This window comes from Cajanus cajan, chromosome 3 (genome assembly GCF_000230855.2).
Source record: "Cajanus cajan strain Asha chromosome 3, NIPB_CcT2T_4, whole genome shotgun sequence".
Taxonomy (NCBI): domain Eukaryota; kingdom Viridiplantae; phylum Streptophyta; class Magnoliopsida; order Fabales; family Fabaceae; genus Cajanus; species Cajanus cajan.
This window is the reverse complement of record NC_138519.1, coordinates 53,531,049-53,554,261: the sequence shown is the minus strand read 5'-3', so window position 1 is coordinate 53,554,261 and position 23,213 is coordinate 53,531,049. Positions and strand designations below refer to the sequence as shown.

At 38.1% G+C, this 23,213-nt stretch overlaps 1 protein-coding gene across 1 annotated transcript; it reads right to left on the bottom strand.

Annotated features, from left to right (window-relative positions):
* Window positions 1-257: 257 nt before the first annotated feature.
* On the bottom strand, window positions 258-1,478 carry LOC145956319 (uncharacterized). The gene has a single exon (XM_083071903.1). It carries the CDS (start codon window positions 1,476-1,478, stop codon window positions 258-260), a length of 1,221 nt encoding a protein of 406 aa, XP_082928029.1.
* Window positions 1,479-23,213: the final 21,735 nt, after the last annotated feature.

Genomic DNA, 23,213 nt, shown 5'->3' with positions numbered 1-23,213 from the left:
TGCAAATTGATATCAATAGGCAAGATTGCTTCGTGACCATACACCAACTTGTATGGCGTAGTTTGAGTGGCATTCCTGGGTGAATTTCTGTAAGCCCACAATATTTGCAGCAATGTTTCATGCCAATTTCGAGGTTTCCCCGAAATATGTTTTTTGATCAAAGCTATGATCACTTTGTTAGCAGCCTCGACTTGGCCGTTAGCTTGTGCATAGTAGGGTGTCGAAGTAATCATTTTGATTCCTCTCGACTGGGCATACTAGACCACTTTTCGACCTGTGAACACCGTTCCTTGATCTGTAGTTATTGTCTGGGGTATTCCGAATCGAAATATAATATGGTCTTCAATAAAATTTATCACTTCTTTCTGGTCAACCTCTTTTACAGGAATTGCTTCCACCCATTTCGTAAAATAATCGATGGCCATGATTATGTACTTATGGTTTTTTGCTGACGGAGGATGAATCTGGCCAATTACGTCAATTGCCCAACCTTGAAAAGGCCACGGTTTAACAATCGCATGCAACTCGATTGCTGGTACTCTATGTATTGGGCCATGTTTCTGGCACTCTTCGCAACCTTTTGCAAATTCGATACAATCTTTGAACATGCTTGGCCAAAAATATCCTTTTCTGGACAAAGTCCATTTCATTTTCTCCCCCGCTTGATGGGCACCACAAATCCCTTCATGTACCTCTGCCATGGCTATGTAGCTCTCATGATTTCCGAGGCACTTAAACAAAACTCCATCGAAACCTCTCTTGAACAGTTCATCATTCAATATCACATAATTGAGAGCTCGATATTTAACTTTTCTTTCAGCTTGCGAATTTGGACTTTGCAGATATTCGATTAGCTCTTTCCTCCAGTCCTGAATGGTTGAGGTGTCAATGGTGAGGCATTCGTGTTCGTCACTCAACTCATTCCTTATACAAACAAGAGATTCGAGACATTCCCTGCTTATCTTGTACCCGGATGCAATCTGAGCTAGTTCATTCGCAATTTCGTTCTCGTTACGAGAAATATGTTCTAATTGGACCTCATCGAATGAATTTAACAAAGCTGTAGCTCGAGAATTGCATTCAAGTAACTTTTCATTCATGCATTTATATTCTCGAGTTATCTGTTTAATCACGAGTTGCGAGTCACCTCGAATGATTATGTTCCTTGCCCCCAAGTCCTTAAGCAATTTTAGCCCAGTAATCAATGCTTCGTATTTAGTTTCATTATTCGAGCATTCAGATTTTGTTCTCAATAAGAATTTGGTGGGAATCCCACCCGGTGAAATAATCAGTAATCCAATTCCTGCTCCTAACTCGTGTTTCGATCCATCGAAAAATAATTCCCATGATTTCTTGGTTAAACAATTAACTTGTTCATTTAAATTCGAGTGATCCACGAGAAAATCAGCGATTACTTGTCCTTTTGTGGCTTTGAGGGAAACAAACGCTAACGAATACTCGGTCAATGCAAGAGCCATTTCCTAACTCGAGAGTGCAGGATAGGTTTAGATAACATATATTTAATCACATTATTTCGACAGAACACGAATACATCATAAGGTTTAATATAATGCTTCAGCTTTGTACAAGCATAATACAAACTCAGACATAATTTCTCCAAAGGAGTGTATCTGATTTCTGCCTCGACTAACATCCTACTAATGTAATAAATGGCTCTCTCGATGCCATTTTCGTCATCTTGCGACATCATGCCCGCAATACTAGAATCATTGGCCGAGACATACAATTTTAGCTTTCCTCCTTCAGAGGGTGGCACCATCACTGGAGGGTTGATCAAATAATTCTTGATCTCCTCGAATGCCTTTTGATGATTTTCGTCCCATCGAAATTCTTCCTCCTTTTTCAATCGTAACAAAGGGGAAAACACCTTAGTCTTTCCTGATAAGTTTGAAATGAATCTTTGAAGGAAATTTATCTTACCTAACAAAGACTGTAACTCCTTCTTATTCGAAGGAGGCTTAGTTTCCATGATGGCTCAAGTCTTGTTCTTATCTATTTCAATGCCTTTCTGGTGTACGACGAACCCTAGGAAATCCCCCGCTGAAACACTGAAAGCACATTTCAATGGATTCATTTTCAGCCCATGTTTCCTCATTCTTTCAAAAGACAATTTCAGGTGTTGTATATGATCTACTTTTCGTTTCGATCCAATCACTATGTCATCAATATAAACCTGCATGAATTTTTTGATCAAGTCATGAAAAATTAAGTTCATTGCTCTTTGATATGTTGCACCAGCATTTTTCAAGCCAAAAGGCATTACTACCCATTCGTAAGTTCCCAAGGCACCTGGGCACCTAAAGGTAGTTTTCGACACATCATTTTTAGCAATATAAATCTAGTTGTATCCAGAATATCCATCTAATAAACTTAAAATTTCATTACCTGCGACGGCATCAATCATTGTTTCCGCAATAGGCATGGGATATGCATCCTTAGGCGTGGCTACATTCAAATCTCGAAAATCGATACATACCCTCATTTTTTCATTCTTTTTTATAATAGACACAATGTTTGATACCCAATCAGCATACCTCGAAGTACGAATGAATTTGGCCTTCAGTAGCCTCTCGATCTCTTCATTGATTTTTTTGATCACCTGCGGAGCAAACCTTCGTGGGTTTTGTTTCACTGGTTTCTTCCCCAAAATCATAGGCAACCTATGTTTTACTAAATTTTGATCCAAACCAGGCATTTCTTCATAGTCCCAAGCGAAGCAATCTTTATATTCGTGCAGGACCTGTACAATTTGTTCTTTAACACTCTTCTCCGCTAGTTTGCTAACATAGGTCATTCTCCTCTTTTCGATTGTACCTAGATTAACTTCCTCGAGAGGATCCTGAGATTCCACTTTAAGCCCATCATTTTCCATTTTCTTGAATCCTAGAGGAGCATCGTCAAAGACACAATCAAGTCTTTCTTTGATTCCTTCCGAATCCCTCTTTTGCTCATCCTCGAGTCTTACTCTGGGTGACTCTTTCGCAGCTGTTTCGATTACCTCTTTTTGGTTTTTTGCTTTTTTTTGGCCCGCAGAGCCGTTATAGTTTCGATATTCATCGAATGCGTGCCCCCTTGGGCTCTTTCGACTTCACTACCTTTCTCAGCCTCATTGGCCGTTTCTCGGCCATGTAGGCTGAAATTCAAGCTAAGAAGCTCGAACAAGGATCTTGTCTCATCATTCTCGCACTTGAGCCGATTCAATTTTGGCTCTGTGGATAACAAATCCTCTTCGAACATCCCAACAGAAAGTCTTCTTAACACCCTCTTCAGCCTCCAAGACATCTGGGTCTGTGGCATCGAAAGGCTTAGTTCTCACGAACGCAGTAATTTGTTGATCCGCGAAATACATTCTCGTCTCATACTCTTTCTGATCTGCATCCAACACTTCCAATTGTTCATCATCATTCCAGAAAAATATTTTTTGGTGCACTGTTGAAGGTACTGCTCCCATTCCGTGGATCCATTCTCTTCCTAATAGCACATTAAAGTTAGCTTTCGAGGGAGTGACAATAAACATGGTGGTCCTTCTCACACTACCAATTTGCACATTTAACAATATCATCCCTTCTGGTTGAGAAGATTTTCCAGCATAATCAGAAATAAGGATATTGTGAGGTTTCAGATCTGCCAAAGTCTTCCCAAAACGTTTCAGCAATGTCTGTGGGAGTATGTTTATAGCAGCACCTCCATCCACTAGGACTTTGTTGACTTCAATTCCTTCGATCATAAGGGTCAACAATAAAGGTTTCAGATGGTCCTTCATTTCTGGGGTAGGTGAATCGAACACTGCTGAATTGAACTTTGGAATGACTCAAGATATTTGATTCACCCATACTATTTTTGACTCATAGTTGGGGTCACCGAAAAAATCTTCACAGTGTATGTCTTCCTGTTCATTCACAGATTCCATTGCTTCAGCATATTCAGAAGGTAAGATTGATACCACTCCGCAAATATCTTCGAGAGAGTCCTCGAAACCACTTTCAAAACAATCCGTGATCAAATTTTCCTCATCCTCTGCGAATTTCTTAGATACCCCACTTTCGTAAGGTACAGGAATCGAACATTGATTACCTTTGTGTCCCTCGAAAGTTGCCTTTCTCATTCTCTGTTGCCTTCTCCATTGAGTCTTGGTAAGGCCATTAAAAGGATATTTAATTCCTCTTCCAAAACCTCCTTGCATGTTTGACCCGAATCGGGGTCCTCTAGAAAATGGGTTTTTCGAGTAGTTCACAATTTGCTTTCCTCGACCCATTCCAACATTGGGCCTTTGTGGAGAAGTCCACTTCCCAATGTGATGGAGCTAGGTGAAGAAAATTGATGTTCTCCAACAGTTCCATGCTTGGACCGTGATGCTTCTTGAGGTTGACACTTTGAGACCTCTGAAATCTCCTTTGAAGAATCTTCAATGGAGGAGAAGTCTTAGAGGAGGTTCGGCCACTTCCTAAAGCTTGTGAAGGAAGCTTGAGGAACCAAGGCAAAGTTGAGAAACTTTGCTAGAAAACCTAGGAGAGAAAGTTCTCATTCGGTTTTGGAGAGGGACTCTTGAGAGAGAAATCAGAATTTTATTTCTCAAATGTTCAAAAGTGACTACATAGGAGGTATTTACAAATATATAGAGAAAAGGTAGCTTCTAGGAGAAGCTAACCTTAACCATGGTTCACTAGGAACCATGGTAAGGTTTACTTAACTCCCTACGGTTTAGCAAGCTTGCAAGGGAAGCTAACCTTGACCATGGTTCATTTAAGAACCATGGTAAGGTAAGCTTACCTTACTTGAGTTTAGAAGCTTGCAAGGCAAGCTTCAAAACTCAAGAAGAACAACTAGGAAATTCGGCCAAGGAGACTTAAGAGAGCTAGGCGGCCTTGAACACATTTTGCTCCTTGAATTAATTTGAAAAACCTTGATTTGGTTTAGTTAGGTTCATCATATGATGATGAGACCTAGGTAAATCAAATCTATGAAAAATTAGGAGCAAAATGAGTCCGATATGCAAAATTTAGCCTAGGCCCAACTCAGGCCCAATTTCTAGTCACACCTCAAGCTTTGCTAAATGTCACCCCCTTTTCCCTACTGAAAAAATATAAAATGAATGTATCATCTAGGGAGGTTAAATGGAGTTAAACTCTCCAAGTAACCTACCTTAAAAACAATATACAATCACTAGGAAAAAGCAAATAAAGTGCCTCACAATACAAAGGCAAAAATAACCTATACAAAAGACTATGCATGAACTGTACAATATAAACAAGTAGAACTAAGGCCTTCTCTTCATGATAGAGCATTCCAAGTGAAGATTACCTTGGGCCTAACAAGCCCATTAGTCTTCTCAAGATCCAGCTCTTCCTGTATCCTCCTAGCCATAGCTCTGGTCACTGGGCCCTTGGCCCATGGTCTATCACAATGGGAACATGCACATTTGGCAGGTATGTATTACCAACTCGGGAGGAGTTGTACATCTCCATCTTTCCGATGGGAGCCATAGGAGCATTGCCTTGTGGCATATGAACTTGACGCATCACTATGCCAGTGTTCACTTTTGACTTTCCTCGAGCCTTCTCAACTTTATAATTTTTCATAATTTCATATTCCTCGAAAGCCTTAGCCGCTGATCTATCGAACACAACGCTACATCTTGGGCAAAGCATAACTTCCCGATCATCATCTTTCTTCTTCGAAAGGAAATCAAGCAAACTATCCCTTTCTTTCGGATAAATGGGCTCCTGTTCTTTCGCGAACTCCTCTAAGAGCTCCTCCAGCTTTTCATCCGTAATAGGTTCGACAACTTCCTCTTCGTTCACAACCAGGTCAACCATATTAATTTCAAGCACATTGATCCCTATAGGGAGAGGTTCCACATATCATGCTTGTGCAGCGAATGGATCAGTATCAACTTTCATTTCTTTCTCCTTGAAAGCCAAGCGACCATCAATAATCGCCTTCTCAATCATGTCCCTGAAACGTACACAATTGTTAGTCCAATGACCATACACGTTGTGATACTTACAAAAAATTTTCCCTTTTCTTTGTTCAAAAGGAGGAATTTTGTGATTTTCCGGAAGTATAATTTGCTTATCTTTCAGTAAAATATCGAATATTCTATCAGCTTTCGTTATATCGAAACTATATTGTCTATTCGATCCGGCCTCTATATTATTTTCCCCAGGTTTTAATAATTGGCATTGATAGGTTGGCCCGAGTTGCAATTCAGCCAAGTTCACTTCCATTTCTTCATTTAGATATTCGAAATTATCATCGTTAAAGTCCATATTTTCTAAATATGCCACTTTTTCTTTTCGAACGAACTTGTCAAATTTTTTCAACCTTTCTTTCTCTGCTCGAATTTGTTCAATTCGTCTTACTTACTCTGCTAGTTGAGCCATATCTCTCAATTGTTCATTCACAAGTTTCTTTTGAATCGAAAAATCCAACCCAGTGGCTGCGATTTTTACCAACTCATGCTCTGGAATATTCGTGTAACATCGAGACTTTAGTTGCCTAAATCTATTCAAATATTCATCCAATGTCTCATGATGTTGCCTCTTTATATTCATCAAATCAACTATACTCACCTTGGTTTCCTCTCGAAATTTTTTTTTGTGGAAATTCCTTTCTAATTGTGCCCAAGTAATAATCGAATTAGGTGGCAAAGTCGTAAACCACGTAAAAGCATGTTTGGTTAGTGAACTTGGAAAATATTTCATTTTCAAATATTCATTACCCACTAGGTCTCCACACTCGACTAGATATCTCGCTATGTGTTCTACGGTGGATTCACCTAACTCTCCTGAAAATTTCGAGAATTTTGGGACTTTCATCCCCCTGGGTAACTCGGATTAGGTAATATAGTCAGGAAAGGCAGATACAAAGTATGGGTGCTCATTTTGCCCCGTTTCAAATCCGTGCCTATTCAGTACCCTCTCGACTATATGATCCAAATTTTCCTCGACATTTCTCAGAGGTCCCCCTTGACTGAGATTGATACGATTTCTAATCTCTCGAATATTCGTCTCATTGACGGTTGGATTTTCGAGGCCGTTCAGATTTACACTCGTATCTCTCGAGAGCTGATTATCATTAATTTTATCTCCTATTTTTCCCATCAGCTCGTATAGGGGTGTGAGTATGTTGTGCATTTGTGTAGACAACAAATTCACCATATCGTGGTTACTATGATCCATTTGTTGTCGAAGGGCTATCATGGCTTCATTGCTTATACCCGTGGGTATATAATTACTTTGTTGAACCAACGACCCTTCTTGGCTTGTGCCAACATGCTGGTGGGGATCATGCATGATAAAGCCCATCCCATTTGGGGCTGCATTATACCCATATGATGATATTTGCATTTGAGGATTGTGCCCAGAATATGGTATTGGCATTTCTACGCTCATGGGCTGGGTACTTCTCCAATTCGGAGGCATCCCCCATGGGTATTCGCGGGTAGCGTTCACCATTTCTTGTGACGCATTCAGAAATCCCGCGGGGTTCGGAATATTTACAGGAGGTGGAGACATTGCCCCCCTGGTCTCATTTGGCACATTTTCTTGATTTGTATTCCGATTTTCTCCATTACCCTGTTCTTCATTAAGCGCATCTCTTCTGCTGGATGTAGACATATTTCTCCCACTTCTAAGTCTCATAAAAATTAAACACACACAAAACTAGTTCACTTAGTTCGATTAAGCTCACCAAATGAGTCCCACCGGGCGTGCCAATTTGTTTGTGGAGGATTTCGTTCGTAGGTTCTTTTTTGTTTGAACTAGCACGAGTTCACGTTTCAATTTATGCGTGTTCGTGACATGACAAAATCGAAGACTTTCCGTGAGAGAATAAATTCGTACAAGCAACGAATAGAGTTAAATTAGGGTGTTGTTACAGCACGTCAGAAGATCTATGCTCATTGTTTCGAGCACTTCAGAAGATCTATGCTGGTTTGGCACATCAGAAGATCTATGCTCACTATTTCGAGCACGTCAGAAGATCTATGCCAGTTTTAGCACTTCAGAAGATCTATGCTTGTTTCAGCACATTAGAAGATCTATGCTAATTGTACAATCAAATTCATGCATGTAATAATTTACGTGAATTGAACAGATGACATGTATATTGACTGCAGAAATCATATCCTTCATTAAATGGTAACAGAATTACAATTCGTAAGGATAACGAAACATGTTCAGAATGACTACACTACACTAGGCTAGATTAGGTTATGCTACGCTACTCCTAAAAAGGGAAAAGAAAGGTGGTCAAGAAATCGTACCCAAAGCTGTCTCGTATGCACAGTATGCCTTATGCGCAGGCTGCGGAGTGCGTGTGAGGTATTGTGGGAATTAGATTTATGACCCCTTGCTACGTGCATGGCTTGTTTAATTTATAGACAAAGATTTGGGAAAAATAACTGTTTCTGACGCATCCTGGAAGTGCATAACCGTTCTAAACTTCCACGTAGTGGCCTGCTCCCGGGCCCGTCTCTGGATAATTCTTTGAACTGCTCGTTAACTTCCCCAAACCGTTCTGTAGCCTTTGACACTTATCCCATGTTACTTCAACCGCTCCTAATTCGTGTCTCCTTTAAGTTCTGCATTCTGAGAGGTTATGAAGTGTATTCGTATATGTCCGGATTCTTGGGATTTCGAGTAACCAATGAAAACTATACTTGAATGTTTCCTGATTCTGCTTGTACTTTGAGAGGTTGCTAGGCTGTGAGCCCTTTTCCTGAGCAGCACCCTTCCTGGTTCGAGGATTTCGAGAGTTTCACGAAAACTGTCTTCGCGTATCTCCTGATTCTCTTCAAGCTCTGTATACCTTCTTTAGAAACTTCTCTCGATCACCAAGAAAGTGAGCTTCACCTTAGGAACCCTACTAGGTTTCCTCCTCTTTGAAGTGAGCTTTCCCTTGAACCTTAAGCTTGGATGTTTCCATCCAAGGCTTAGGCCTCTTCTCCATCCGAGATTCCTCTTCCATTTTGCCTTCAATCCATTCGGATATAAGCTCCTTGAAGAAGATCCAAGCTAGAGAGAAGTTTAGGAGAAGCACTTCTTCCACTCCTCCTTACCTTCTCCATCATTTTTGGTATCAAGAGCAAGGTCTTCAAGGAGATAAGTGTCTTCATCTTTTGTGTCTGTGTTCTTGTTATGTTCTTGTGTTCTTGTGTTTTAATTGAGTTTATCTTTCAGATCTATTTTGTTTTGAATACTTGTGTTCTATAGATCCATTGTTGATTGTTTTTGATTTCTTCCACAATCAATGTTTTAGGACTTATTTGCTTGTGCTTATTTTGAGTTTATTTGAGTCTCTTCATTCCTTGTATGTGTCCGTGATTGGACCTCATGCATTTGCATTAGATTTTGGTTTTTAATCTTTGTTTTGTCTTAGAGTTTGTGTTTAGTCATTATATGTTACAAAATTCCTTGAATAGCATGTTAACCTATTTTTTTCTTTGAGTACATTGTTCATATTGTTTGGTCTCGGTTTGCTTAATTTTCTTGCCTACCTATATGTGCTTTTGTTTTTACCTTATTGAGTTCATAATTTGCTATTAGTTCTAGCAAATTTCTTTAGAGTTAGGTTTCCATTGTGTACTTAAGTTTTCAAATCACTTTCTATTGAAAATTCTTAAGAAAAATTTGTGTTACTTAAAATCTCAAGTGTTTAATCCTACTTCTAGTGCACTAATTCTTGTGGATTCAAATTAAAAAAAAAAAAAGAGTAAAGAGGCTGAAAACAGAGGAAAATACAGAGCCTAGTGTTTCAAAAGTTCAAAGAAAAGTGTACAAAAAGAATCCAACACAAAACCTAAAAACTAGTGCACTAGTTTCATCATTTTTCACTTGAATTTTGACTAAATTGTAGTCTCGGATTCTATAGCATGGAATCTTCAAAAATTTGAAAACAAAAGGCAAATACCTTCTCTGAAATCTTAGTTTGAATTTAGAAAAAGAAAGAATAAAAAAAAATATATAAAGCAATTTAAATGTGAAAAGCCGAGAAGAGTACAAATAGAAAATTCACTTGATTCCTTAGCTTGTTTGGACTACTATTTGGTGTGTTCTTATCCAATTGCTTCCAAATTTTTTTGTGTGTTGTTAATCTACTCTAGTACCTATCTAGGAACCTTCCTAACTGAGTGCTAGCCTTCTTTAGAGTCTTATTTTTCAGTTTTATTTGTTGAACCTCTTTGAGTCTTGTCATATACACATTACTCTTCAATTTTGGTATAAGCTTCTTAAATTGTGCTTTTGTTGCTTGTCTTGTTTTCTTTCATTAAAATTTCTATGCTGGAAGTGGCCTCAAATCCTTGCTTAAGGATCAAGCATTGACTCAACAAAGAGTAGGAAAAGTTTTGGACACTAAGACTACAAAATTTGACCTAATTTAGTGACCAAACTTTTCCTAAACTTCCTTCACTTGAGTGACCATTCCTTTCACCTTGTGAACAGCCTCTGATCGAAGCCGTATCCGATCAAATAAAAACAATTAAATGTAGTACTAGGAAGTGACTCCTAGGTCGTTCTCTCAAGGAATAATGCATTTAAGCCATAGGATTCAAGCAACGGAAATTAAAATAGAGGGGGGGGTTTTGATTGAAAAAGAAACAAATAAATGGTAACCAAACGGTAACAAACAATAAACTAAACAGTTGGATTCCTTAACTAGATAGCTTGACCTCTTATCCTCAATTAATCTAAACATGCAAGTTACTGAGTTAAATCACATTCGAGCTCCTAATTAACCAACTAAGCGAAGATTAATTAAGAATTAAACAAAGTAAGTTGCAGTTAAGCACTTACACAACCCACTTCAATTCTCTATTTGTAAATCTCATCACAATTCACATAATCTCGTTAACTAAGCGAAAACCCAATTATATGACTTGTGAAATTAATAATGATTCGTCAATTAACTAAGCGAAAATCTAAGAACCATTCATTAAGAACTCAAATAGAGATTATGGAATGTAATTCAACTCAAAAACAACATTAAAACACCATTAACCTCAAAGAGACATTGCTATCCACATTAAGAAATCCAACCAAAGCTACTTAGCTACTCATAGTATTAGCTAGTAAATTAAATCCTAAGCTAATCAACATTAAAGCCATAAATTTGAAATTAAATTCGTGTGCAGCAGCAAAGTAAAAGTAGCAACAACCTAGCCTTCCATGGAGGAGGCAAAGAAAAGAATTAAAATGCATACAAAAGGAAAGGACAATAAAACATAAACTACAACTACAACAGAGAAAATAAACTCAAAGAAAACAAAGAGAAGGGAGGAAGAAGAACACCCAAGAGTAACTTATTTGAAGGTGTATTTAGGGATGTCTTACAATGGGAGAGTGAAGGCCTATTTATAGCCTTCATATAACACACAAGAAATATAAAATAATGGAAAAAGCTTAGACAAAACGAAATGGGAGAGTTGGTGGGATGAGTTGGTGGGATGAGTTGGATTCCATTATTCTTTTCCGCACCGAGTTGTTTTCCACCGAATTAGACCTTCTAGATGATCGAATTGGCCGACGGCGCCTTCTGCAAATATTTAGGTCTTTGTCTTAGCTTTCCAGGGCCACCGAGTTTGCACCATTTGGATCACTACAGCCCAAGTTATGCCCTGAAAACCGAGACATGTTCATCAGCCCAAAAACAGCGAGAATTTAGAATAATAATTCCCAACTTTCCAATTTGGCCCAACAACACACATATCTATCTAAATCCTATAATTAACCATAGATGGAATGTAAAATAGCTAAATTGAAGGAAAAGATACATATCAAATTATGATTTATCAAATACCCCCACACTTAGCTTTTTGCACTCCCGGGCAAAATCAAATCACGAAACAACCCAACAAGAGAAACATAAGGAAGAGAAGATTTTGTTAACCAGCACGAATCCAAGGAAAATGTAAGGAACAAATAACTTGTACACTTTCAGTCAAAGCAACCAAATATCCATGAACATCATTGAAATACCTCAAAACATGATAAGCACATCAATCAGTTCAAGAGGTGAATCAAAAGCAACCAAACCTCACAGGATCACTCAAGTGTATCTCTCAAGTGTATAGTGTATAAGGTAAATGAAATTCCGCTCAATGCACTCAAGAAAGCAAGCAACACACAAGACTTGGCAAGCCTCTACAATCAAACACTCGAAAACATATACATATTCAGATCAAAAGGACTTTTCAGGGTTGTAATGGGGCCAAGGATAAGGGAGGATAAAATATGGATGAGAAGCTGAAAGCTAAAGAGAATAGAGGAGCAATGGGGAACAAGTGAAAATACAATAAAAACACACCCAAAACCCCTAATTCTAATCCTCTTCTTGACTCCACCAAACACTTTTATTTACTATTTTTTTTTCTTTTCTTATCTTGTCTCTTTTTTTTTTTCATTTTTTTTTTCGAATTTGATAATGATTTTTTTTTTATTTTTCTATTTTATTTTTTTTTTTGCAAGAGACAAGATATTAAACATATTTACACAATAAAAAGTACAAGGAGCCAATAAAATCAACTAGCCAATTCACATGAATCCAATGAGCACACACGCCCCCACACTTGTTCCCAAAACAATTCCAAAGCTCCAAAATTCCCTAAGGTTAAGGTAATCATGGTTTTTCACTTAAGGCTAATGATGAGCTTCAAAACAAAGAAAAGGGATAAACATAGGCTCAAAGGGGCTATCAAGGGGTTAAATCAAGGTAAGCTTATTTAGCTAGAGGATCAAGAACAAAATTGCCTTTATCACTTCCATACATGCATATCAATCAAGAATCATCAAAAAGAGTCAAGCCAAGGCACATGTGCAAGCAGTCAAGAGGCATAAAATTTCCAAGAAAGAATCATGAAGGCTCCAATCCTCACACAGGGTATATAATTCACTTTCAAAACAACCTCTCAAACCTCAAGATAAACTCAACATGCCAAGAAATACAAGAATTCAGTCCATGAAATATTCGGAAACTCAAAACCAAGAGTGAAACAAGTATTTATTACCTATACAGATCCAAGAATTCACAAGGAAAACCAAAAACGTAAAAAATAACAAAAGACCAAAAGACGTAAAAAATAACAAAAGACCAAAACATGATTACTGTTAAGTGCTACTCATCGCCATAACATGATTCAAACTAACACATAACACAACACTAAAATTATTCAGATTTTTTTTTCTTCATTTTTTTACATCACTCCAAACTGAAATAAAACACAACTGAACACATAAACATACTGAGAATTTATTCCACCCAACACACACACACAAACTAGAATCCTAAGACAAAAAACCATTATTCCCCGGCAACGGCGCCAAATTTGATCGAAGCCGTATCCGATCAAATAAAAACAATTAAATGTAGTACTAGGAAGTGACTCCTAGGTCGTTCTCTCAAGGAATAATGCATTTAAGCCATAGGATTCAAGCAACGGAAATTAAAATAGAGGGGGGGGTTTTGATTGAAAAAGAAACAAATAAATGGTAACCAAACGGTAACAAACAATAAACTAAACAGTTGGATTCCTTAACTAGATAGCTTGACCTCTTATCCTCAATTAATCTAAACATGCAAGTTACTGAGTTAAATCACATTCGAGCTCCTAATTAACCAACTAAGCGAAGATTAATTAAGAATTAAACAAAGTAAGTTGCAGTTAAGCACTTACACAACCCACTTCAATTCTCTATTTGTAAATCTCATCACAATTCACATAATCTCGTTAACTAAGCGAAAACCCAATTATATGACTTGTGAAATTAATAATGATTCGTCAATTAACTAAGCGAAAATCTAAGAACCATTCATTAAGAACTCAAATAGAGATTATGGAATGTAATTCAACTCAAAAACAACATTAAAACACCATTAACCTCAAAGAGACATTGCTATCCACATTAAGAAATCCAACCAAAGCTACTTAGCTACTCATAGTATTAGCTAGTAAATTAAATCCTAAGCTAATCAACATTAAAGCCATAAATTTGAAATTAAATTCGTGTGCAGCAGCAAAGTAAAAGTAGCAACAACCTAGCCTTCCATGGAGGAGGCAAAGAAAAGAATTAAAATGCATACAAAAGGAAAGGACAATAAAACATAAACTACAACTACAACAGAGAAAATAAACTCAAAGAAAACAAAGAGAAGGGAGGAAGAAGAACACCCAAGAGTAACTTATTTGAAGGTGTATTTAGGGATGTCTTACAATGGGAGAGTGAAGGCCTATTTATAGCCTTCATATAACACACAAGAAATATAAAATAATGGAAAAAGCTTAGACAAAACGAAATGGGAGAGTTGGTGGGATGAGTTGGTGGGATGAGTTGGATTCCATTATTCTTTTCCGCACCGAGTTGTTTTCCACCGAATTAGACCTTCTAGATGATCGAATTGGCCGACGGCGCCTTCTGCAAATATTTAGGTCTTTGTCTTAGCTTTCCAGGGCCACCGAGTTTGCACCATTTGGATCACTACAGCCCAAGTTATGCCCTGAAAACCGAGACATGTTCATCAGCCCAAAAACAGCGAGAATTTAGAATAATAATTCCCAACTTTCCAATTTGGCCCAACAACACACATATCTATCTAAATCCTATAATTAACCATAGATGGAATGTAAAATAGCTAAATTGAAGGAAAAGATACATATCAAATTATGATTTATCAGCCTCCATTAACCACTTTTGTTGTGTTCATTGTGCAGGTCCAGGAGAAACTTAATTCAAGGGTTAGTGGCGGATTAAAACACTTGAACAAGTGTTAGAAACATTGAACAACAAATCCGTCACTAATTTGGTCAGAAAAGCCGCCATTATTTACTTTCTAGTTTAGTTTAAATTTTATCAATTCTCTTGTATTTTTAAATCAATTTGTAAAGCTTGGAGGGAGTATTAAGAAGCTGGTCAGGTATATCTAACCCTTGGTAGCCTACTCACGTGTAGTACTAGTGGAAGTGCCTTGGAAATTTCATATGTTTCAAGCTTCCACTTAGGGCAAACCGACTAGTTGCTTATCCTTGCTTCCTTTAAGTTTCTTGTCTTTAAATTTGTTTACTTTGCTGCCTATTTCGTCTAGACTTGTGTAGTCTTAATTGCTCACGCTTAGTTTAGCTTTAAAAACAAATTGTGAAAAGCATAATCATAAAAAAATTTTGTGAAAAGTTTTGGGGAATCAAAGATACCACAAAGGAGTTTAGTGATTTCCACTTGAAAAGGCTTGGTTATTAAGTGACTCTTTGTAGCTCACCTCCCTTGATAGTGCAACTTGTACACTTTCCAAGTGCTATTTTTGTTCCTAGAAAATACCAAAAATTTTTTTTTTATCTCTTTTGCATAGCATATAAATTTCTTATTGCTTAATCATGAGTCATATTACTCAAAGTAGTAGTGACTTTGAATCTCCTAAAAGTTTTAAAAGAATTGTCAAGGAGGTTGAAGCACTAAAACTTTGGAAGCAACAAGAGGTACTTCAAAAAGAAAAAGAAAAGATTGAAAGAGAAGTACAACTTATTGCTCTTGAGGAAGAGATAAACAAGATTAAGCAAAGAGAAGAGAAACTTTTAAAAAAAATTCATAAAAGCAAAAGTCAAAAAATTTCTTCAAATAGTTCAACCAAGAGTTCCAATGACTCTCCTAGCCAAAATGAGGATAGTCTAAATCTTGATGCATATTACCAACCCCATCCTAGAAGAGTCATTAAGGAACCCAAAGTGAGGGAATCAAGGGTTGATCTCCCTTACTTTCATGGAAAGGAAAATGTGGATGCTTACTTAGATTGGGAGATGAAAGTGGAGCAAATCTTCACTTGTCATCAAGTAGGTGAGGAAAGGAAAGTTCCCTTGGCCACCCTAGCTTTCCAAGGACAAGCTATGTATTGGTGGAGGAATGAGTTGAGGAGTGCTATGAGAAGAAGGCACATACCTTCTTATTATAGTAGAGAGCTTATGGATAAGCTCCAAAGACTCCAACAAAAGAATATGAGTGTGGAGGAATATAGACAGAAAATGGAGTTGTATCTCATGAGGGCTGGGATTAGGGAAGAAGAAAGGTTCACCATTGCTAGGTTTTTGAGTGGTCTAAATTTTGATATAAGAGATAGAGTTGAGTTACTCCCTTATAGGGACCTTGATGATTTGGTCCAACTTTGTATAAGGGTGGAACAACAAAATTTAAGAAAAAATTCTTTCAAAGGCAAAACTCAATCTAGCTCTTATGATGGAAGAACTTTGGAGGAGGCCGGATTGATGTAGCTTCCTTCAAGTCTTTCCCTAGATCTTTGGCTCCTAGAATCCTTCCAATGCTTGTGTAAGGCTCCAATGGAGGGAGGAACCTCACGGCCACCTTAAGATGGTGGAGAAGCCTCTCAAGAATGCGCCACTCTTGGTGAAGGGATAAGCATTCCTCAACCCGCCACACTTGTCTTTGGAAAAGTGATAAGAGATTGGTTTTGCACAAAGAGGTTTAGGACCTTTGGGAGGAGAGAAATCTGATCTCTAATCTGAATACTCAATTCTCATTAATGCCAAAAGTGTTATACAAGTGAAAATTTGAGGCTATATAGGCGTGGCCACCTAGGGGTTAAGCTAGACTAGACCATGGTTCACTAGGAACCATGGTTGGGTCCGTCCAACTTAGGGAGCAAGAAAAGGCTAGACCATGGTTCACTAAGAACCATGGTTGAGCCTTCCTAAACCGCCCTTGTGTAGGAGAGAAAAGAGGTCCAAGCATTTGGCCAAGTGTGCACCAATGTGAACACAAGGTGTGAACACAAAGGTGTGGACGGTTTTGATTGGTTTCATTTAACTCCACCCGGTTTGAAAATGGTTCATTTGGTTTAGTTAGGTTCATTCAATGTGAATGGAACCTAGCTAAATCAAATCTATGAAAAATTAGGAGTTAAATGAGTCCAATATGTAAAACCTTTATCCTAAGACCACATTTGGCTAAAATGCTAGGAGCACACTTTAGTCTACTAATGCCACTCCTATGCCTACTTCTAAAAAGAAAAAGGTGCCTCTAAAATACAAAGGCAAAACAATCCTATACAAAGTCTACTATATACAATATATACAATGGGACTACTCAAGATACTACTAAGGAGAAAAGTACACAATGCTCATGGTGAGCAAGGGTCTAAGAAGCACCTCCTCCTTAGATGTCTCTTCTAGCTTCCTTACCATGGACCTTGTCAAAGGTCCAATGGCCTTCATGTATTCCTCTTCCTTGGATGGTCCTCCATCATACCCTCCTTCTTGGGAAGGATCTGTCCTCAGATCTACCTCTTCATCATCCATGTTAGTATTCCCTCCTCTATAGAAGCCTCCTCTAGCCCCCTAACCATAGACCTAGTTAGAGGCCTAATGGTCTTCATGTGTGAGCAACCTTGGATCACCCTTCACCCTTCTTGGTCTTACTTCTTCCAAAGGGATCCTTGGGGATTAGATTTCCATCATACCCTCCCCCTTCGAAAGGATTTGTCCTCAAATCCAGTGGTCCTTCCACAAAGATAGCATCACCTACAATGAAAATAAGAAATAAAGCATTAGGGATGACATATTCATATAACATATGTGGAAAGTGCACCCTATGAGGAATTCCTTCTATAGTCCTAGCAAGGGTCCTTAGACTAGGAAGGATGGGTTCTATAAGAATAGGATCCTCACTATAGTGTAGTCTGAGTGTAAAACTAAATCCTAAAAATGTTAAAGTGCTAAAACTATAACAAACTAATGAAGTAGTCCTATATACCAAGATATCTTGCCTAAAGTACCCTATGTAGTAACCTAGGCTTCTACAAGAAAATAAAGTGAATATAATAAGGAAACTACCTAGACAACCCTTGATCATATTATATGTTAGATACATCAAGGAAGAGGGTGTAAAGAGTTTAGAAAAGTCATAGAATCTAATTTGGTCTTGAAGGGAAGTAGTAAAATTAAGTTCAAAGAAGTTTGAACTTCCCTTAAGATCAAAAGTAGAAAATAAGACACCATGAGATGTATCTGATAAACAATATAAACCAAAGGTTGGGTGCTTTATTAGAACAACTAAAGTAGGAGAAGTCCTAAATAGACAATGGCCGTCTACTTTGGGCACCACCAAAGTAGTAGCATAAGAAGTAGAACTAGGTGAAGTCCACTTCTTCTTCACAAGACTAAGAACTTGAGATCCATTATTTTCAAAAATATTTAGGTGGTGGATCTTAAGCTCTAAGGTTGTGGCAGCAGTAGAAAAAGAGTTAAATTCTTTATGAAGAAGAAAAGTCTTTTTACAATTATTTTGAATTAAAAAGTGACTTTCCTTTTGCATAAGATTTTTGGAGGAGACACTATCCTCCTTACTCTTTTCCAAGAGTAGTGTCTTTTTAGTTTTAAGAAGGTGAAGAGGTTGTTCAACTAGAAGACATTTCTTGATAGAATGTTTTATTAAAAATTGACTTCTAGGAACAATTTCCTTGGAGGAGACACTACCCTCCAACTCTAGAACCTTCTTTTTCTCCTCTTTTCTTTTTTTTGATTTCATAAATACTTGATCTTCCAACACTTGTGAAGGTGTAAGAGGGATCAAGGTATGCTTTTTACCTAGATGGACTAGGCGGATCTTATTGGTGACACCATCATGGATGGCTTGTCTATCATGTTGCCACGGTCTACCAAGTAAAATATGACTTGCATCCATGGGAATGATATCACATAAAATTTCATCTTTGTACTTCCCAATGGAAAAGGGCACATTTACTTGATCTTTGACTTCTATAGGTCCATCCTCATTAAGCCACTGGAGTTTGTAAGATTTAGGATGGGCTATAGTAGTCAAGTTAAGCTTATCAACTAACCTTTGGCTTACAAAATTGTTACAAGAGCCACTATCAACAATGAGAGAACATGTTTTCTTGAAAATCTTGCATCTAGAATGAAAGAGATTCTCTCGTTGTGATTGGTCTTGTTCCTTAAGTTGGTTAGTCAACAATCTATGGGCAATTAATAGATCACCCTCACATGGTGCTTCCTCACTAGAACTATGGCTTTCGTCTTCTTCACTTGAGGAGGATGAAGAAGATGAAGTGCTCTCCTCACTTAGGATCTCATTGCCCCTAATGATCATGGTTTTTTTTGTAGGGCATTGGGAAGCTATGTGTCCCCTCCCTAAGCACTTAAAGCACTTAATAGAACTAGTTCTAGGCTCATCGGAAGGTTTTTCTTTTTGTTTTTCTTTTAGTGGCCTTTCTTTTGAATAGGAGGGTTGACCCTCCTTCTTGAAGTCCTCTCTAGGGTATGAGGTAGATTCCTTCCTAAGGGTAGGCTTCCTTCTAAGTTGTTGTTCTACTCTCACACAAAGTTGTACTAGCTCATTTAGATCTCTATAGGGTAATAGTTCAACTTTATCCCTAATCTCTAGGTTTAGGCCACTTTGAAACCTAGCAATGGTGGTTCTTTCTTCTTCTCTAATGTCAGCCCTCATCATAAGCAACTCCATTTGTTGCCTATATTCTTCAACACTAAGGTGTCTTTGTTGGAGTCTTTGGAGCTTGTCCATCAACTCCCTCTCAAAATATGGAGGAATGTGCCTTCTCCTTAAGGCACTCCTTAGCTCATTCCAATATTGGATTGGAGGCTCATGATGAATTTGTTTTTCTCTAACTAGGGAAGTCCACCAATACATGGCATACCCTTGAAAGCTAAGAGTAGCCATGGGAACCTTTCGGTCTTCACCTACATTGTGGCAAGTGAAGAGTTGTTCAACCTTCATCTCCCAATCTAAATAGTCATCCACACTATCCTTGCCATGGAAGGGAGGAAGGTCAAACCTAGGTTCTTTAGGAGTTGTTTTATGCTTAGGCCTATGGTGCCTAGGGGATCTTTGGTAGTAACCATCATCATGATGACTACTATGCAACCCTTCACTTGTTAGTGAGTGTGTGTGCGAGTGATAGCCTTTGGACCTAGAAGGTCCATGACCCTCATGGCCGTGGGGTTTGCTAGTCTCACCCACAACGAGTTTATTTAACAACTCTCTAATTGTTTCATTGTTTTTTTCATTTTCTAGTTCTTTTTTTCTAATGTATTCCTTAAGTTCCCTAAGTTCTTCCTTAGTACTCTTATGGCTCTTAGGGGAGTGATGACCATGCACACTACTATTATGAGAATGATCACTCATTATTGCAAGGTAAAAGGTTTTCACAAGTCTTTGAAAATTGCAAAGTGAGTGATAAAAGTTTTCACAAAAGCTTGTTTGGTGTAGTACTAAGTACTTAGAGGTCTAAGTATACAAGTTGCACTATCAAGGGAGGTGAGCTACAAGGAGCCACTTAATAACCAAGCCTCTTCAAGTGGAAATTACTAAACCCCTTTGTACTTTTCTTACAAAACAAAGTTCCACACAAGACAAGTAAAGTAGTGTGTGTGTGTGCACGAAACCCCTAGTAGGCAATAGAAGCCTTCTAAACGAACCTAGGAGCTAAACAATTAAAATGAAAGCAAATAAAGCATATACTAGTCGCTTATCCTAAGGTGAAAGTCCAAGTAGCACCTAAGGCTTTTTGGGACACTTTCACCAACCTAGAAATCCGGTTTATGAAAGCTAAAACTAAATCTAGCCGGTTCCTAGTGGAAGCCCAAGGTGGCACTTAAAGCCTTTGGGGACCCTTCCACAAGCACTAATCGAGGCTAATAGAAATTAAGTAGGACTATTTAGGAGGTGGTGGAGCTTACTTAATGTCCAAACAGCCACCCCTAAATGCAAGTTGAATACAAGAGAAATCACACAAAACTATTCAACAAAATTATGAAGTTACAACTCAAATAGTCAATACAAAACAATGGTTCTTCTTGGCCTATCTTCCACCAAGGCAGCTGGGACAGTTTGGTGCAGTTTTGAACCCCAGGGAAACGCCCCAAATTGGCTGGAACCAAGTCCTCTTCAAGGTCTTACAAACAGCCACAAGGTTCCACCAAGGCCGCCACAAAGATACACCAAAACCGCCACCAATCTACACCAAGGCCGCCACCAATTGCCACCAATTTTCACCTACAAATTCAAAGCAAATTTTGGCTGCACAAGGAGCAAACAAGTCAGCTTCTCTTAATGTGTTTCACTCAGCAATTATGTACCTCAATCCTCCTTCAAGGCTAAACTCCTTTGAGGTCAACCACATGCCTCAATTATACCTTCCTTCCAAGTGTAATGACTTGAACAAGGCCTATAACTTCACCAAGCTTAGCAAGCAAAACAAGAGAGGAAAGAGGCCAAAGAAGTAAAACTGAAAAGCACAATTTGGGAAGGGCAAAACTCTAATGGAAATTGATGAGACAAACAAAGAGATCCAAAAAGACACAAAGCAACAATTAAGACTAATTTCAAAGCTAGCACTCAAAAGATTTTCCTAAGAATGGCACTAGATTTGATTACAAAAACCAAAAACAAAATTTGTGCAATGCTAAGATGATTTTTAAAACTCTTTTCAGCCACTGGACAGTGAGGAAACCACATACAAAAATTCGCACAAAAAAACAATAGGCCAAGTGCTACAAATTGCTAATTTTTCAACTTGAATCTTTCTATGCTCTTTTGTTTCTTTTGTTTTCTTTTCTTTCCTTTAAACACAGAATATTAAGCACTTTAAACAGAGGCCAATCACAAATTCAAAGGTTTCCAAGTGGTGGAGAAAAGAAGAGAAAGAAGAGGAGAAATTCCAAGTGCACTTAGGCAAAATTTTCAGCACTTTTTAGTACTAGTTTTGTTCCATTTTGTCACTTCTTTTAGCACACTTAAAGAACGTTTTCTAGGCACTTCTTTCTCTGTTTTCTTTAATCAAAGCAAGCACAAGACACACAAAAGAATTGCTGGTCAACCATTGCTATGAAACTAATAGCAAAGAATTTCACAAAATGACTCTAGAACATGTTAGGTCTAATAACATGCATAGGCATTAATTTGTGAGCACTCTAAGAATGATTTTAACATGCAACCAGCAATGACACAACTCAAGTTCAGAGATTAATATTTCAAGATTCAAAAAGAAAAAGGGACTACACGGATTTAATGACAAGCAAAGCAACTACACATGACTCTAAGACAAAACTAGTAGATTAAGAAATGTAAAAGATTTGTTTTCTTGATTCTTTCTTGGAGTTCTTTTTGGACCGAAACTTGTAGGGACACAAAAGAAAATAAAGACAATCCTAAATCATAGAGAAAGATACACAAAGATTACCTACAGCACATACCAAGATTGATTCACAAGGATTAGCAAAAATGAATCAAGAAAGGCAAGACAATGTGAGTGAGTTCTATAGATTTATAAGTGTGACACAAGAATCACTCAAGGCACATACCAAGACTCAAAGAAAAGGAAAAGAAGACAAGGAGAACAGAACAAGACTCAAGCAAGATTATGCAAGATACACAAAAAGAAAACAAAGAAGCAAGGGAATTCGGATTACTTGGAGACCTAGCTCTGATACCAAATGATGGAAGAACTTTGGAGGAGGCCGGATTGATGTAGCTTCCTTCAAGTCTTTCCCTAGATCTTTGGCTCCTAGAATCCTTCCAATGCTTGTGTAAGGCTCCAATGGAGGGAGGAACCTCACGGCCACCTTAAGATGGTGGAGAAGCCTCTCAAGAATGCGCCACTCTTGGTGAAGGGATAAGCATTCCTCAACCCGCCACACTTGTCTTTGGAAAAGTGATAAGAGATTGGTTTTGCACAAAGAGGTTTAGGACCTTTGGGAGGAGAGAAATCTGATCTCTAATCTGAATACTCAATTCTCATTAATGCCAAAAGTGTTATACAAGTGAAAATTTGAGGCTATATAGGCGTGGCCACCTAGGGGTTAAGCTAGACTAGACCATGGTTCACTAGGAACCATGGTTGGGTCCGTCCAACTTAGGGAGCAAGAAAAGGCTAGACCATGGTTCACTAAGAACCATGGTTGAGCCTTCCTAAACCGCCCTTGTGTAGGAGAGAAAAGAGGTCCAAGCATTTGGCCAAGTGTGCACCAATGTGAACACAAGGTGTGAACACAAAGGTGTGGACGGTTTTGATTGGTTTCATTTAACTCCACCCGGTTTGAAAATGGTTCATTTGGTTTAGTTAGGTTCATTCAATGTGAATGGAACCTAGCTAAATCAAATCTATGAAAAATTAGGAGTTAAATGAGTCCAATATGTAAAACCTTTATCCTAAGACCA